General features: G+C 38.5%; 1 protein-coding gene across 3 annotated transcripts; it reads left to right on the top strand.

Annotated features, from left to right (window-relative positions):
• Positions 1-1967: 1967 nt before the first annotated feature.
• On the top strand, positions 1968-16951 carry LOC114031532 (superoxide dismutase [Mn], mitochondrial). Of its 3 annotated transcripts, none has more exons than XM_027846660.1 (5): positions 1968-2108; positions 6255-6457; positions 11532-11648; positions 14267-14446; positions 16634-16951. In XM_027846660.1, the coding sequence occupies exons 1-5, from the start codon at positions 2077-2079 to the stop codon at positions 16777-16779; spliced, it is 678 nt and encodes a 225-aa protein (XP_027702461.1). In that variant the 5' UTR covers positions 1968-2076; the 3' UTR covers positions 16780-16951. The 3 variants fall into 3 exon arrangements, with proteins under 3 accessions (XP_027702461.1, XP_027702462.1, XP_027702463.1); XM_027846661.1 differs by lacking the exon at positions 1968-2108 and adding an exon at positions 4956-5098; XM_027846662.1 differs by lacking the exon at positions 1968-2108 and adding an exon at positions 5215-5346.
• The last annotated feature ends 627 nt before the right edge of the window (positions 16952-17578 follow it).

The raw sequence follows: 17578 nt of genomic DNA, 5'->3' as shown, positions 1-17578 counted from the left end.
GAGGAGGGAAGAGAAGGTATGGGATAGTTTCTATGGGAAGTGAGATAGGGAATCAAATAGGGAGGAATAAAAGGACTTTCTTACTGCAATGAGGGACCAGTTGAAGTTGGATAACATAAATATATCATGCATCCACTAAACACAGTTGTGTGATTTATTCCAGCTCTATTCAGCATCAAGTGAGTAGGAGTGGAGGAGGCAATAGGTAGGAGAAATCTAGGTTTGAGGTTTGGTAAAATATTGAGCAGTGATAGGATACAAGCTTGTGAGGTTTGAGAGCAGGGGATAGAATAGAATTGAAATGGCTTGTGATTAGAAAGGGAGCAGAGATAATGACCTGAGAAAGTATGGAAGAGTGGAGGAACTGGAGATCATGATGAGGATGAAGAATAGTTTCAGGAGGGCTGAGGCATAAGTAGAGATGAATTTACAGTAGGTTATGGTCAGACAGAAGAATTTCAGAGTTTCTAATCAAGGCAGGGAATCCTTGTGGGCAATAGTGAGATCCAGCATCTTATCTATCATCTCTATGTGTGGCTGAGATAGAGTGAAGCATTAGGTCATGGGATTTAAGGAAGCTGAAGAGTTTGAAGAAGCATCATCAGTGTGAATAGTAAAGTCTTACAGTATGAGGGCAGAAGTTGAGGAGGAAAGGAAGATGGTGCTGAACTTCTTGGGAAAGGAGGGAGAATGACTTAGGAAATGGTATAAAACAGCCATCATGATTTGGATTAAGTGGAAAACCTCAATGAAGTAAACCTCAAAGGGGAAGAGCTTGGGGAGTGAAGAGGTGAAGGGACAGTTTGGACATGGCAGTGAGGAGTAAGAAGTAGTATGATTTCTCATACAAGATTAGAGTGTCAGGCATGGTGAGAGAAGGTACAACCAGGGCTAAAGAGGATAGCCAGGGAAGCAGTGTCAGCAATCTTTTTATGTTCTTTCCATTTACATTGTTATCAGTTCATATATATATATATATATAAATATATATACATATGTATAATATATCCCCTTATATATTGTATACATATACATGTGTAAGTATGTGTATATATGTATATATATATATCTCACATGTAGAGTACTAATCAATCAACATGCATTTTCTGGTATCTACATTAAAAATAATAGCTGCTGACATTTATATAGCACCTACTATGTGCCAAATTGTACTAAGTGCTTTACATTTATTATCTCACTTGATCTTTACAGCAACCCTAAGAGGTAGGTACTACTATTATCCTCATTTTACAGATGAGGAAACTGAGGCAAATGGAAGTTAAGTGGCCTGCCTAAGGTCACACAGCTAGCAAGTATCTGAAGCTGAATTTGAACTTAGGTTTTCCTGACTCCAGCACCAACAGCTCTATCCAGTGTGCCACCTATGCCATATATAAGATAGATCGTCTAAAACCGGTGAAATTCTTAGCCTCTTTGCTTCTTTTCCAATCATTCTGCTACCATCATTGCAGAAGAGGAATAGGACTACACACAACTGAAAACCATTTGGTGTTTTTCTTTGTTTCATTTGGTGTTTTTCTTTGTTTCTGCTGTTTGCATATCACATCACTGCCACACAAATAGCACATCATATGACTCCCCTATACAAAACCCATTAGTGACTCCTCATTGTCTATTGCATCAAATTTTAACTCTTCTGCCATACCTTAAAGAAGTGAAATAATTTGACCTTAACTTTTCTATCCAGCCCAGGGTTTTCTACTAATCTCTGTCACCCACTCTCTCTTCTAGGTTCACTGTCCTGCAAACAGGCCATTTACTTCGACTCATTCAGAATTTTCTTTACTTTTTTGGCCCCTAACATGATGGGACGGATACGTGCCCAGATCTTCAGACTCCAGGAGTGCTATGCGTCGGTTTCCCACCCCCCGGCGGGGTTGGTAGCGGCTGGCAGCGGGAGGGGAGGGGTAAGGGGAGGGAAGTGGGCGGAACCGGAAGGGGCGGAAGCCGAGGTCTTTGGTGTTGTGATCCCCGAACCTCCCAGATACTTTGCGCGTGGTTGCTGTTCGGTGCTCGGGGAAGCGGCGGCGGGCGCTGCCTTGGCTGCTGCTGGCGATGGCGACCATGTTGTGCAGGGTGATGTGCAGGTGTTTTCTTTGTTTCATGGATTGCCATGGTCAAGGGCTTTCAAACCAACTGGCCAACCTTGTGGTGAGGAGCTTCTACATCTTTAGCTAGGTTAGTCATTTCATTAACATATAACAACATTACTGGGACCATATTGTCAGCATTTACAGTGTAGAAGAACCTATTGGAATTGGCCTAATGTTTGAGAAAGCTCCCAATGAACCATTGCAATAGGACCTCAAGTTTAATCTTCCTATCCAATCTCACCTGTACATCACTGCCACACAAATAGCACATCATATGACTCCCCTATACAAAACCCATTAGTGACTCCTCATTGTCTATTGCATCAAATTTTAACTCTTCTGCCATACCTTAAAGAAGTGAAATAATTTGACCTTAACTTTACTATCCAGCCCAGGGTTTTCTACTAATCTCTGTCATCCACTCTCTCTTCTAGGTTCACTGTCCTGCAAACAAGCCACACTAAATCTTACTTCAGTGTTTTATAGGACTAAAAATTTAGAATTGGAAGGGACCTCAGAAGTCTAGACCAACCCTTTTATTTTACAGATATGAGGGGAATGAGTCATGGAGAGGTTGATTTAACCAAGGTAGTAGTAAGAGAGCTAAGATTTGAACTCAGCTCCTCTAACTCTTAAGTCCAGGCTTTTTTCTTCAGGATACTTACTCTTGTCCTTTCTTTTCCTTAAGTCATTCATCCTTCTTCTTATTCAAAGTTTATTGATCTTCTAATTCATGTTAATTTCTCTTTACTACCAGTGGTATGCAGGCTCTCTGAAAAAAAAAAGTGTATGCAGAACACACTTTTAAATTTAATCTGCATTATTAATATTTTCTCCTTTACTTTCTTAAGTCTACACTATCAACAAAACAGTGAATCAAGCCCTGGTTGGTAGTGTTTGCTAATTTACAAATTGTAAACGCTCACACTGAAAATTAAACAAAGATGGCTCTCACAGTGTCTTAAGCCACTTCCAGCATACTTTTGCCCATATCCTGTTAAGATGCATCTTGATGTAGTGGCTGGTGTAGAGAGCTGGGGTCAAGCCCCACCTGTGACACATACTAGCCCTTTGACTTCAGGCAAGTCACTAGAACAGAATTGTTGCAGTTGCAGAGAAGGTCTTGACCTGTATTGGTAGAGGTAGTTTCCTCACCTGAAAATTCACTGTAAGAATGAAATCAGAACCAATCCCTATCCCTACACTCTATGTCTCCTTCATCTAGTTCTTCTTTCTCAGAACCTTTCTAGTAATAGTGTCTGTCACTGAATTTAGCACTCAATTGAATTCCATCTTTTATTGTTCACTAATTGTTTAATGAACCATCTATCTTGTAGACTCTAAGCCTACCTGAAGGCAGGGGCTTTATTTATACAAAAAGGCGGCTAGATGGTACACCGGATGGAGTTTTGGACTCGAAGTCAGGAAAATCACTTAGACCTGAGTTTAAATCCAACTTCAGACACTAGCTGTGTGAGTCATTTAACCTCTCTCAGCCTCAATGTCCTCATAGGCAAAATGGGGATAATAATAGAACCTACTTCAAAGGGTTATTATGAGGATCATTAAACTAGAGGATAGGTTTTGAGAAGGGGGAGCTAGATGGGCAACCTATGGGACTGGGGGGGGTAAGACTTGTGATTTTATTTTTAGAAGTCATCATCTAGCACAGTGTTGAAGGTAGCAAGTGGTCAGTAAAGTGAATATTTTTTGACCAACCTGGCTTTTTGGGGATGCAGTTTTACCAGAATTTTGACCAGATTTCCATGCGTGTTTTTGGATTAGAAATCATCCCACTTTGTATGAGCCTTTCCTGATCCCCTTTAATGCCAATGCCTTTCTTCTGTTGATTATCTCCAATTTATCCTGTATATATCTTGTTTGTGCCCTACTGTTTGCATATTAGCACAGTGGCTTACACACAGCGGGTGCTTAGTAAATGTTTACTTATTGATAATTGATGTCTCCTCCATTAGACCATGAGATCCTTGAGAGCAGGGACAGACTTTTGTTTTTTTTCTTTTTTTTCATCGTCTGTCTCCATCACTCAGCACAAGGACTGGTACAGAGTAGGGGATCAATGAATGTTTATTAACTTACTGATAAGAAAATTAAAAAAAAAGATAATAGCACTACTGTACATTTGCATAGCGATTTAGTTTTCAAATTTTCTTTTTTATGTATACACATATGTATTCAGCTAAGTAGCGATGGAGAGTGCTGTGCCTGGAGTCTGGAAGGCCTCAGTTTTAAAATGGAATATGGCCTACGTTTTATTGCACCGTTATTTGTTTGGGTAAACTACTTCTGGCTCAAGCCGCACTCCAAACGCCGGCCCGCCGACCCGCGCGTTTGACACCCCGAGGGGTGAGGTCTCTCCTACGCCCAAGGTCTCGCTAATCACGTGCTTGCAGGCATCCGCGCGAGAAGTGGAAAGGAAGTGTTACGGGGGGAGGGGTACGCGGATTATTAAACCCTTTCTTACCAGGGACCGCAGTCCAAACCCCAAGAGAGAGGTCACAGAGCGTGTGACCACCGTGGAGCACTCCTGTCTGGCGGAATTCAGAAAGGGCTATACCAACTCACACGGACAGGGGACACCAGCTTCTTTCTTCAACACTCTACAGGAGCCACGACCACGACACGAGGCCGCATACTTGGACTCATTCAGAATTTTCTTTATTTTTTTGTCCCCTAACATGATGGGACGGATACGTGCCCAGATCTTCAGACTCCAGGAGTGCTATGCGTCGGTTTCCCACCCCCCGGCGGGGTTGGTAGCGGCTGGCAGCGGGAGGGGAGGGGCAAGGGGAGGGAAGAGGGCGGGACCGGAAGGGGCGGAAGCCGAGGTCTTTGGTGTTGTGATCCCCGAACCTCCCAGATACTTTGCGCGTGGTTGCTGTTCGGTGCTCGGGGAAGCGGCGGCGGGCGCTGCCTTGGCTGCTGCTGGCGATGGCGACCATGTTGTGCAGGGTGATGTGCAGGTGAGGGGGGATCCAGGGTCTGGGGTCGGCTCCTGCCGGCGCCCCTCTCACCGCGCCAGACTGCCGGAGACGGGGTCACCGCTGACTCAAGGGCACGCTCGGGCCCGTGGCCAGAGGCAGGCGGGGAGCCCGAACCGAAAGTGGAGTCGGGGCCTGCAGTGGGAGTGGTGTTTTCCCTGCTGCTAACCCTGCCGGAGAGGGCAGTGGTCCTTCACCCCGCTGTCAGTGTTGTCTGCCGTCGTTAGAATGTAAGCTTCTTGAGGGCAGGGACTGTCTGTTTATATTTGTGCCCTCAGGGCTTACTTAGTACAGTGCCTGACGCTTAATGAATGCTGCTGATTTAACGAAATACTGTGGCAAATATTTTACCTCCTCCCTCCCTCCCCTTTTCCCTCCTCCTTTCTTCCTCCCCTCCCCCTGACCTCCATTCTGGAGGCCATTCGGTTTGCTGAATTAGAGTGGTGTTTGAAGATAACCTTCGCCTTTTGCTATTAGAGCTGAGTTGCTTGGCAGTAACCTTTTCCTTGTTCTAGATTTGCAGCCAGAAGAGAAGAAGAGATAAAAAAAGGATTTGTTACTGGTCCGAACGAACTTACTGGAAAATTTACTCGTGCGTTTTAAAAACAATAAATTTATTACTTTAAGACGTGGTGAGTGAGACATGCCCCAGGGACAGGCAACCTGCGGCCTGGAGGCCCTTTTATTAAGGGGATGTGTTCTGTGAAGTTTGGATTCAGTCAAAGGACTTCACTTGAGGACCTAGAGGGCCACGTGTGGTCTTGAGGCCGAAGGTTCTCCACTCCTGCTAGAAGAATTCAGCCGGTCAGCATTTGTTTAGTACTTACTCTGTTCCAGGCACCGTACTAAAATGAGAATACGGAGGAAGAAAAAAAAGCAACCAAATTCCACTGTAAGAATAGCCAAGTTTGATTCCTGGAAAAAGATCTTATTGCTTCTGAAACCAGTGTGAATAAGGAATAAACAATTAAATGTATAAAATTACTTATCCTTTCTCTAAGCTTAAAGGAAATTAGATATATAGATATATTGGTTATTTTCTAACCTCCTTCATAGCTATGTGGACAAACACCACTGTATAATGGAAAATTTTGCTTATTTAATGTAGTGACTTTTTTTTAAAAAATTATCTTTGCAGGAGACCCAGTAAGTTAGTGCCAGCTTTGGGATGCTTGGGCTCCAGGTACAAGTACAGCCTCCCTGACTTGCCTTATGATTATGGTGCATTGGAGCCTCATATCAATGCGCAGATCATGCAGTTGCATCACAGCAAACATCATGCCACTTATGTGAGTAACTTGAATGCTACAGAAGAGAAATATAAAGAGGCCTTGGAAAAGGGTAGGTGAAGCCATAATTAACATTACATTAAGAAACTGACTAAATGGTGAATGTTGAAGTGGAAACAGTTATTGACATATTAAAAATACTCGTGTTCAGACAAATCACTGTGATACTTTTTCCTTTAAGTGATTGTACAATTGTGAAAACTTTTTTTTTTAAGGCAATTGGGGTTAAGTGACTTGCCCAGGGTCACACAGCTAGTAAGTGTCAAGTGTTTGGTTTGAGGCAGGACTTGAACTCAGGTCCTCCTGACTTAAGGGCCAGTGCTCTATCCACTGCGCCATCTCGGTGCCTCTGTGAAAACCTTTTTTCTAATGATATGGTCAATTGCAGAATAGAACTTTAGCTTGATATAAACCACTAAGCTGTTTTCTCAGCCCAGAAAAATTTAAGCTTGAGTTTCTGAAATCTATTCATATTAAGAATTGACTTAGGACCTGAATTAAGCATGGTTATTCTTATAACATTTTGGCTAGATACTGCTGGTGTGTTTAACAATCAGCTCATAACTTTTTGAAGTCTAATAAAGAACTACTTTGGTTTTTATTTATGTTAGTATTTAAGAATCATATCATCCTGTTGGAACTATTCCAGACAGCGCCAACCACGTGTAGAATACTTAGGTGCTATTTTGTTTATCTGGCTGAGTTAGAGACAGACATATCCCTGGTCCTCATACACAATTTCACTTTGTTCACATGGATTCCTCTCCAAAAAAATCTTGTTTCTGTTTCCTAAAGAGGCCTCTTTTCTGTTGAGTTGAGGTTTCTTAATCAGAAGTCCATTTTTGAGCATACTAGACAGGGATTGTTGTATTCCAGGGGAGTTTGTCTGCAAGTACTGATTCTCATCTGAGAAGGTGATTTTGACAATTTCTAGTTCCGACCAGATACATTTGTTGGGAAGTTTTAAATGTAAGCATCAATCTCCAGTGTTGGGAGAAGAGACCTTTTCAGTTCCTCTTTTTTGTGGGTAGAAGTGATGGCTAGCTATCCTAATGCATTGTGATCATAACAGCCGGGATTAATTTGATACCTTCAGATTTTGTATTGCTGGGCTAACTTTACTAAAATAGAGATTAAAATTCATGCTGAAGGTATGTATTTTGTTTTATGTTGAAGTGGGCAAACAAATTTATTTGACATTAGTCACTAAAAAACTCTGGCCTTTTATTTAACTTAGACAAAAATTTATAGTTTTTGAGAAATTATTCTTACTAGTTATTCTAACTTAGGCTTTAGTAGTTTTCTGTTCAAAGTAGTAAAAGGTTATTTAGCCTCTATATCAATGATTTGCATGTTATATTTAGTGTCAGATTTTACTTAGATTGATAAGATATGTGGTTTAAGAATTCAGATATCCCATTTACGTAAGAATTTCGTATTTACCAATTTGTTTAGTTCATATTTTTCTGAACTTGAATCCTGAGCTTTTTTCCAGAGCTGAATTTTTATCTTATTAGCTGGTGGCACCTGCTGGCAAAATAACGGTATTGAAAACTAACTCTAACAGTATAGATTCTCATTGGATTGATTACCTTTAGGAAATTGTGGAGAGGATTCCCAGTTGTGGGAGGAACTGATTCAGAGAAGAGCCCATGAAATGGTGTAAGTGGAAGGGGATCCCACAATTGCAGATGTGCTGCAGGAGTTCTTGTAGTACTAGTGTATCTGGCTTTCATCTTAAACCTCTGCAAAGTTTTAAAAGTTCGCCTGTTGAGATGTCCCCTGTGGGGAAAAAAAGTTTCAGTTTTTGAATTTAGTAAAGGAAATCACTGGAAAAATGAGATTTGCTTTATAACCACGATTACTAGCATGTAATTTTTTTAATGTCAAAAATAACAGTCCTTTAGTCTCTGGGCCTTAGTTTTCTGTGCTGTAGAATGAGAAGGTTTGACCAGACGGTCTTTGAAGATCCTTCTGATTCTAGATCCAGGATCTTTAAGTCACTGCCTCCCTGGCCCTGTCTCTTTCTTCGCCTGTGAGATGGGTGAGGGCTGGGCTGCATAGCCTCTGAGGTTTCTTCTAGCTCTCGATTTGTGATCCTCTCCTCTCGTGACCGTACATGTTTTAGGCAGAGGTATAATGATGGAAATTATCGTAGGATTGTTAATTACCTTTTTTCTTATACTCATAAAACCCATCTCTACATAATAAAAACATATCAGAAGCGGGGTAGCTTCTTGTATATTTTCCTGTTAATTGATGCCTTTTGTTTTTACATATAACTGTTCCTTTAACAAAGATTTAAAAAAGAGAGGGGAATATTTCAACAAAACTGTCACTGACCATGTCCCATATGATATGCAATATTGTATTAATGCAGTGTGCAATATCTTAATCCCCCTCTGCAGTCATGAGAGGGAGGTGCATTTTCTCTACTGTTTTCTGGGGCCAAGCTTAGTTGTCATAATTACGCAATATTTAGTTGTTATTTTTCTATACGTAGTAGTCTTTTGAATGTTTTTCTCTGGTTTTGCTTACTTCGATTTGCATTAATTCACATAAGTCTTCCAAAGTTTCTCTGAATTCTTCATGTTCGTTGTTTCTTACTTAACAGAGCTGTAATATATTCAATTCAGTTATGTACCACAATTTGTTTAGTCATTCCCTAGTGAATACCTACTTTATTTCCAGTTCTTTGCTACCATACAAAGTGCTGCCATGAATATTTTAGTGTATATGAGACCTTTCTATCTGTCATAGACCCCTTTTATCTTTTTTTTTTAGTATCCACAGATTATTACTTTTATTCTATATATTGGCTGAGCTTAATGAAATTTTCAAAATAATGAGCTATTTAGATACCACAATGTAATTCCAACCTTATTCATAGAATGTTAACTGATTAAAAAAACGAACAAAGACCATGATGTTTATTTTTATTTTGGCATAAGGTCTTTCGTGTTTTTCTTAAACAATAAGCTTATTTGTCCCAGAATCATCAAGGAAATAAGGTATTACACATAAAATAATTCTTTTTTTTTTTTTTAGGCAATTGGGATTAAGTGACTTGCCCAGGGTCACACAGCTAGTAAGTGTCAAGTATTTGGTCTGATCCTGGCTTTGAACTCAGGAACTCCTGACTTCAGGGCAGTGCTCTGTCTACTGTGTCACCTAGCTGCCCACATAAAATAATTTTTTTAAGTACCAAAACTAGTTTTATTTTGATAGAAATTACATACTGTCCTATCCTTTTAAAGCAGAGTGAGATGATATAATTTGACATATTTGAATTATAACTATCAGTTATTGTACTGTGCTGCATGTAACATAATAATTCCCTCAGAGGCTATGGAGGGGGTTGTCCCTCCTTTATAGTGCATAGACATCTTTGAAAACAGCCTATGATATCAGTTTCAAGGCCTGTCATTTCATTGGTGTAAGAAACTCTTGGTGAGGAAAGTCCTTTGACAAATGCAGATCAGCACCCATCTTGCAACTTAGCACTTTATAATAAATGTTGCCTGGAGAAATGAGAAGTTCAAGTGGCTATCCAGCATCATATAGCCAATATGTGTAACAGGTAGGACGTGTATGATTTATATTTTTCAAAATTGAACTTAATGATTGAAAAGATTGCAAATGCTTTGGAAGAATTGGAATTTTTAAAAAAATTTACAAAATAGAGACCAAAAAGGAAAACATTGGCTCAAATAAATCTTTTTTGTTGTTGTTGTTCAGGTGTGTGTGTATGTGCATATGTATACATTTTAGTTTTATTTTTAAATGTTTAACTTAACATCAAACATAAATATAACCAAATTTCTTTAGTAGCTATTTACATTTATTAGTTTCAACTCATACACTATAAGTTTGTTTGTTCTTTCCTCATATTACCATTAAAATTCCTCGTCTATTCATTCTCATTCACTTTTCCTCTTATATGATTATAGTTTATGTATCCTTAATTCTTTGTTATGATTTTTTTCACTTTGCATTGTTTCCAACAGATCTTTCCAGATTTTTTTGTATTTCCCATACTTGTTAGTCTTATTTGTATTATGGTATTCTAATAACAATTCTTTTTTTGGGTACAGACTTATGATTTAATTGATCTAGGGAACTTCTGTTCGGGCAACTCCTTCCACTGATACAGATCAGCCACCTCTTTGTACCTTTGTCTTAGCAAGTTGAGGGTGTGCTGAGAGAGATTGTATGCTTTGACTAAGGCGTTAACAGTGTTGAACCCAGGTCTTCTTGACTCTAGGCCTGGTGTTTTGTCCATGATGACACACTGCCTTTACAAGTCCACCATCTTAATGTATTATTATTTAACTACCTCTCTTTTGTTGGATTTTACTATTGATTCCAAGTTTTTTGCAGTCATTTAAAATGTTGCCATGAAAATCTTTAATCCTATAGCTTTTTTGTTTGTTTTTGCTAACGCTTTCTGGGTATGGACCCACCAGTGGAATTATTGGGTTCAAGAGTATGATAATTTTTGTAATTTTTACTGTCTAGGCTATATTGCATTACAGAGATTTTTGACATGGCAGCATTTTTCAATGAATAGTATGTGTAGACCCCCAAAATTGTTTGTTGGAAATTTCCTTAAAATTTGTATTCTACAATTTGACTTTTGTTGTTTGATTTTGTGTGTAAAGCTTGATCTCTGTAGCAGAAGTGGTAATTTTGTATATATATATATTTTTTTTGTTTTGTTTTTGGCTAGGCAGTGGGGTTAAGTGACCTGCCCAGATTCACATAGCTACTAAGTGTTATGTGTCTGAGGGCCGTATTTGAACTCAGGTCCTCCTGAATCCAGGGCCGATGCTCTATCCACAGCACTACCTAGAGAAGTGTCAATTTTTTGAGGATAAGGACTGTGAGACAGTGTCTTTGTCTCCTTCACAGTGCCCAGCAGATATTTCTATTGAATTCAAAGTATGTGTTATGAGGAAACTTTTTTTTTCTTTATGTCCTATTATCTTTACACGTTATATGGAATCATGGACATTTTTAGAATTGTAAAACTAATAATTCAGTCCTTTCATTTTCTAGATAGAAGATTCTGAGATACAGAATAAGAGTTTTGAGAAATTAATTTTTGTTTGCACTTCACTTTTCAGGTGATGTTACTGCCCAGGTGGCTCTCCAGCCAGCACTGCGGTTCAATGGTGGTGGTCATATCAATCACACTATTTTCTGGACAAACCTGAGCCCAAATGGTGGAGGAGAACCCAAAGGTCTGTAGTGGTATGATATTAACCACATTTTAGTCAAGAGAGTAGTAATGGTTATTTTAGTTAGAAGTCACATTAGATTTTTCATTAATCGTTAATGGTCACTCTCTTGGGTGTGGTTATTTGGTACTAGAAACACAAAACTGCTTTTGGAAAGAAATTTTTCACAATAACAAAGACCTGAAGGGAAGTCCTTTTAGGTAGTTAAATATTTGGTGAATTTAGGTAATAATGTAGACCAGTTTACCTTTGAATGAGGAAAAGCATTTTATTGTTTCCCAATGTAGGGCAATCAAACTGTTCCTAGTTTACTTTTAAATATACTTTTTTTTGTTTTATGTTTTTTGCTAGGCAATACGGTTAAGTGATTTGCCCAGGGTCACACAGCGAGTAATAGTCAAGTGTCTGAGGCAGGATTTGAACTCTGGTCCTCCTGACTCCAGGGCTGGTGCTCTATCTGCTGTGCCACCTAGCTGCCCCTTAAACATACTTTTGCTTATGGAAAGGGAACATGTAGAAGTTTATTACTTGGGAAAAAAGTGTGTCTTGAGTGATTAAAAAGGTAGTTATGTTAGCAAGCCTTACCTTTAAACTGGGCTTTAAAATGTTTTATTTATTTATTTATTTATAAGATGATTGTCTAATATTTGAAATTCTAAACTGAAGTAATCATCAATAAAAGCAGTCAAACGTTAGTCATCATTAACGAAATAATAAATTCCAAATATTTGTTATAAGATAGATATTAACTTGAATAAAATAACAAACATCCTATTTACTTGTAAACTACATTTTGGTCTTCTATGTAATTTTTTAGTTTTTGTTGCTGCTTTATCATCATTTCAATGTTTTACACTCACTGAGACTGATAATAGCTTGTTGTTGAAATAATTAACTTTCTTTTTTACTCTTATTCTTCATGAACCTGTGAACCACTAGGAGATTCTTTAAGCAAAAATACTTGATTATCTCCTGATAACTGAAGAAAAATGGTCAACACAAATGTAGTCTTTGGGAGGTGTAGGTGCTAGGGGTGCTGGGACTCCAAAATCATAGCATGCAGGTCCTTCCCGAATGAATTTGACTTCTTTCAGCCAAAGACAGGGTTTATTTGAGATGAACCATACAGGTCAGACTATTAAGGAATCTGAACATTTGTGACACTTGTCTTTATGAGCGGGCATGAGAAAGTCTCAGCCCTTAACTGGAGGCCAGGATGGATCTTACATACAGCCAAGTAATTTGGGGCTGGGAGGAGGATCTTGAAGCTGGGGGAATGAGAGTGTCTGGGAGGTTCAGTGGGGTCTTCTGGGAATAGACAATGGAGGGCTAGGCTTTATTAGGGTAACTGAGGAACTGGAAGATAGGGCTTAGAAGATAAAGAAGAGGTTGAATGGGGTCTGGATAAGATCAAGGATGGGAAATATAACCTCGGGCTATTGACAATAGAGTACTAGGCTTAATTAGGGTATCAAAGAACCAGAGATAGGGACCAGGGATAAGGAAGAGCCTCCTTTGATTCTTCAAATGCTTTTCCTTTGTTTTTTCGTTGAAGCTCTTGATTTTTTTTAAAGGAATATTTTATTCTTGAAAATTGGAAAGTGGAATGGCATTCTTTGAGCTCCTGTTCCTTTTCTTCTCTGTTGGAGAATAGCCTGAACTTTGAGCATAATTAATAGTTCCTTGGATCTGGTAGGACAACTGCAAAATTGTCTCCATTTCCCATGAGTTGAGAATCTCATTGCCTTTATTTTACTGGCTTATCCTCATTATCTTGTTCAGTCTTGTGAATGGCCAGAACAGTGAGCACATCCATGTGCAAACTTAGGTCCAGAAATGCATAAGACATTTTGAAGCCAAATAAAAATGGATTGGGTGTATCACCTGTGTGGTGGATGAAAGAGAAATTGATGGAGGAAATAAAGGTTTCAGCTTCCAAGCATATCAGTTTATTAAGCAATGCATGCCAATTGTCCAACAAATCAGGACTAGTGTCCTTCCTCAGCTTTGGTACTGGACCTTGAATACAGGAAGAAACAGACTTTTATGCATTAAAAACAATCAAATGAGGCCAATTAAAAGAAAACAATCAGGATACAAAATTAGATAATCTGATTTCTAATTGGAGGAAAGATTAGTGACTTTCCAAGTTTAGATGGGGAGAGTGAATAGGTGCAATTCCCTGAATTCAGAAAAAGAGGTGTCCCACTCCCCCACAAGTGTCAGTATACAATCAAAGAAGCATGGAAACAATAACTAATTGTTCAGTACGGGACCACTTTTTGGATAAGACACATGGGTTGCTTGAGATACACAATTTCGAGAAAACTCCGTGTGTCAGTCTTAACATCTGACTAGCTTTCTGGTCATTATAACCAAGGTCCTTAGTTAACTTCAGGCCCAGCATTCTATGTACTTTGCCACCTAGCTGCTACTCATTACTTCACTTTTAAATACTGCTGTCTACATAGTATTCAGATGGTAATATAGGCTAACCATTTGTACTGTATGTAATGGGTGTGGGTCAGGGGACATTTCATATCTCAGGTAATGTAATAAAAGATTCTGTACTTAATCAGAATGGCGGTACTTAATGTGATTCCATTTTTTTTTTCTAATAGGGGAATTGCTGGAAGCCATCAAACGTGATTTTGGTTCTTTTGGAAAATTTAAGGAGAAGTTGACAGCTGTGTCAGTTGGTGTTCAAGGTTCAGGTTGGGGTTGGCTTGGCTTCAATAAGGAGCAAGGACGGTTGCAGATCGCTGCTTGTGCTAATCAGGATCCTTTGCAAGGAACAACAGGTTAGAGATCTGGATGAAAAGGGATTAACATTACAGTTAGAAGAGGTGGTGATTGTCAAGAAATTAACAGAGAAATACTTTTGAAGAATATCAACAATGTATTATGTAGCCTTACATATGAAAATGTCACCTAGAGTGATTAATATGGAAAGTATTTCTGAGAGCAGCCTTTTTGAAAGGTAAAGTTTGAAAACTTTTAGACTATAATTTTAAAAAGTACAATTTTATAGATAGAGCAAACCTGGAAATAGAACCAACATCTTAGATTTTAGTATATAAAAAGATATTTGCATTTCATTTAACAAAGCTCTTTATTTCAAAATGAGAAGATTCCCATAAAGTGCTTTGCAAACTGTTATTACTACTAGGTAGATGGACCCTGGTCTGAGCATATAATTTCATGTCTTAAAAGTCATTGTGTTACTGAAGCTCTAGGATAATTTCAGGACATTGAGAATGAAACACAATATTTGGCTTTTGGCTGGGACCCATCTATGTGATATTGACATTACAAGAGGCATTGACATTGGGGATAAAGCTTGGAGGTCTGGAAGACCTGGTTTCAAATTTTGCTTCTGCACTTAGTGTGACTCTGGACAAGTCACATAACCTTCATATACCTTAGGTGCCAATCTTCATGCTGACAATCACAGATGCTTTTCGTCATAGAGTCTAATAGCAGTCTTACAGATGCTAGTACTGGAGGAAATAGACTGTTGGTCTAACCTAGTGATGTGTATGTTCTCATATAAAACATTTGTAATTTATACATATCATTAATCTCCTTCTTAACATTAACTTAAGCTATATTTTTATGAAATGTTTGCTTTTTCCCCCTTGGACCCATTTCATTTCCTTTGTTAATATATAGTTTCCACTAATGTCTGAGACATACTTGATTTGTTTGCTATGAAATTAGTCCTGGGGATCAGATAAAGGTTCCTATGCAGCTGTTGAGTCTTCATTATCTGCTTTACAGATGTGTGGGCTCTGTTAAAGCAAACCTATAAACAGAAGTCTATGTGTATAGTGTTAATAACAGATTACATTCATATATTGCTTTATGGTTAAACAATGTTTTGTACATCTCCTTTGATTTTCATAACAACTTCAAATGAAGTAGCACAAGTATTATCCCCATTTTATAGATGGAGTAATTGAGGCTCAGAAGGGTTACTTGCTGGTATGTCTAATAATAAATGGCGTTGACTCTTAGCCCTCAGTCTTTTGATTCCAAGTTTAGAAGTTCAGGGCTCACTTTGCCTTATCACACTGTCTCTATATGTGTTGAACAACTTTAAAGATGCTTACATTAAAACTGAGGAAGTCAGAATTAGCCCCTGGAGGACTTTGTCTATTTGCCTACAAAGGTGTCTTGTCCATGCTTACAATGTGCTTTTTTTTTTTTTTAAAAAAAGTTTTGTTTGTTTTTTTGGTTAGGCAATTGGGGTTAAGTGACTTGCCCAGAGTAACTGTCAGGTGTTTGGTCTGAGGCTGGATTTGAGCTCAGGCCCTCCTGACTTTAGAGCCAGTGCTCTATCCACTGTGCCACCTAGCTGCCCCTACGATGTGCTTTTGAAAATGGTTAAAGCAAGCCCTACTTAATGATTTCCTCCAATGAACACTTTCTGATTATTCATCACAATTTTCACAGTACTTAATGTGGTCCATCAGCAAGAATTAATACGTACTTACTATGTGCCAGGTACAGTGCTGAGTGCTGAAAATACAAATGCAAATAAAAAGACAGTCTCTGCCCACAAGGAACTTACATTCTAATAAAGGAAGCCATAAGGGGAGAAGGGAACAAAAAAACACCTGCAGGGCTTGGTAGAGGAAGTCTGGAGTATAGCCTAGAGAGGGCAAGACTAATCCTTCCTGGGTGCTCTCCATAAATCCAGGTTCTGGGAAAAACCATCCAATGAGAGGGAAAGGCTGCATGCTGAGTTCTTCCTATGTGGGAATTGGGAGTGAGGCTTCAGGATAAAGGTTTAAATGAACATTTACAGTTACAGGGTTTGTTTTTAAGAAGGTCTTTCACTTGCATATTTAACAGAAATATTAGCAAAAAATAGTTTGAAGTATAATTTGTATGAAGCAGGGAAGGTGGGAAGTCAAAAGGGAAAAATCTGAAAATGGAGACTTTCTGCATTTACCATTGTTTACTTTTTTCTTTTCTTTCTACAGGTCTTATTCCTCTACTGGGAATTGATGTGTGGGAACATGCTTATTACCTTCAGTATAAAAATGTTAGACCTGATTATCTAAAAGCCATATGGAATGTAATTAATTGGGAGAATGTAACTGAAAGATACTCAGCCTGTAAAAAGTAAAGTGTTGGTATACTCATTGTTTAAGCATTTGCTCTTGTTGAAGGTATTTTTGTAGTGTGTGACACTCTAATTTGTTAATGAGTTGTTCTACAGAACTCTCATATTGCCTATTAAAATATGTGCACTTCAGGAAATTGTTTAATGCCATTAAAGATTTCTTATTTTAAAAGTTTTTTGGTTTTGTGCAGTGTGCATAATAACTTTAGGGATTGAGAGTGGGTCTTATGAATGTTCCAGGTAGCCTAGGTGTTTCATGAGCTTGACAGTTGTTAATAATTAAAAAAACAACAGCAACACAAATAAGCACAGTCCAGATATTTCATTTCCTTTCTTATGATAATTGCTTCTAGGGAGGTCTTTAATCCTGTGGTATAGTAACTCTAATACGATTAGTTATTCTCCTTGATTATCTAACAGTGAAATTCATTTAAGAAAGTGACCTGGGGGGGAGGGGCAGGAGAGAGAGAGAAATTGAAACTCAAAATTTAAAAAAATGCATATTAAAGATTTTCCATGTAATTTGGAAATGTTTAATGAATAAATAAAATATATTTAAAAAATAAAAAAAAAGTTCTACCAAAAACTGATTCCTTTTCGTGTATAATTTTTCAAAGCAACCTTTTTTTTTTTTTTTAACATAGCAGAAACTATCCAGAATTCTGTTGTTGGAAAAACCTTCTTGAAGGCTTTCATTCTCTCAGACAGGTTCTGTCACAGTCATCCTCACTGCCCCCTAGATTGAGCTTTCCCTTGTAACAAGATAAGGTGTTAAGACATAGAGACTTTTGTCTGATAAAGT

This window comes from Vombatus ursinus, unplaced genomic scaffold (genome assembly GCF_900497805.2).
Source record: "Vombatus ursinus unplaced genomic scaffold, bare-nosed wombat genome assembly UNPS02015175.1, whole genome shotgun sequence".
Classification (NCBI taxonomy): domain Eukaryota; kingdom Metazoa; phylum Chordata; class Mammalia; order Diprotodontia; family Vombatidae; genus Vombatus; species Vombatus ursinus.
This window is presented reverse-complemented; position numbering and strand designations above follow the sequence as displayed.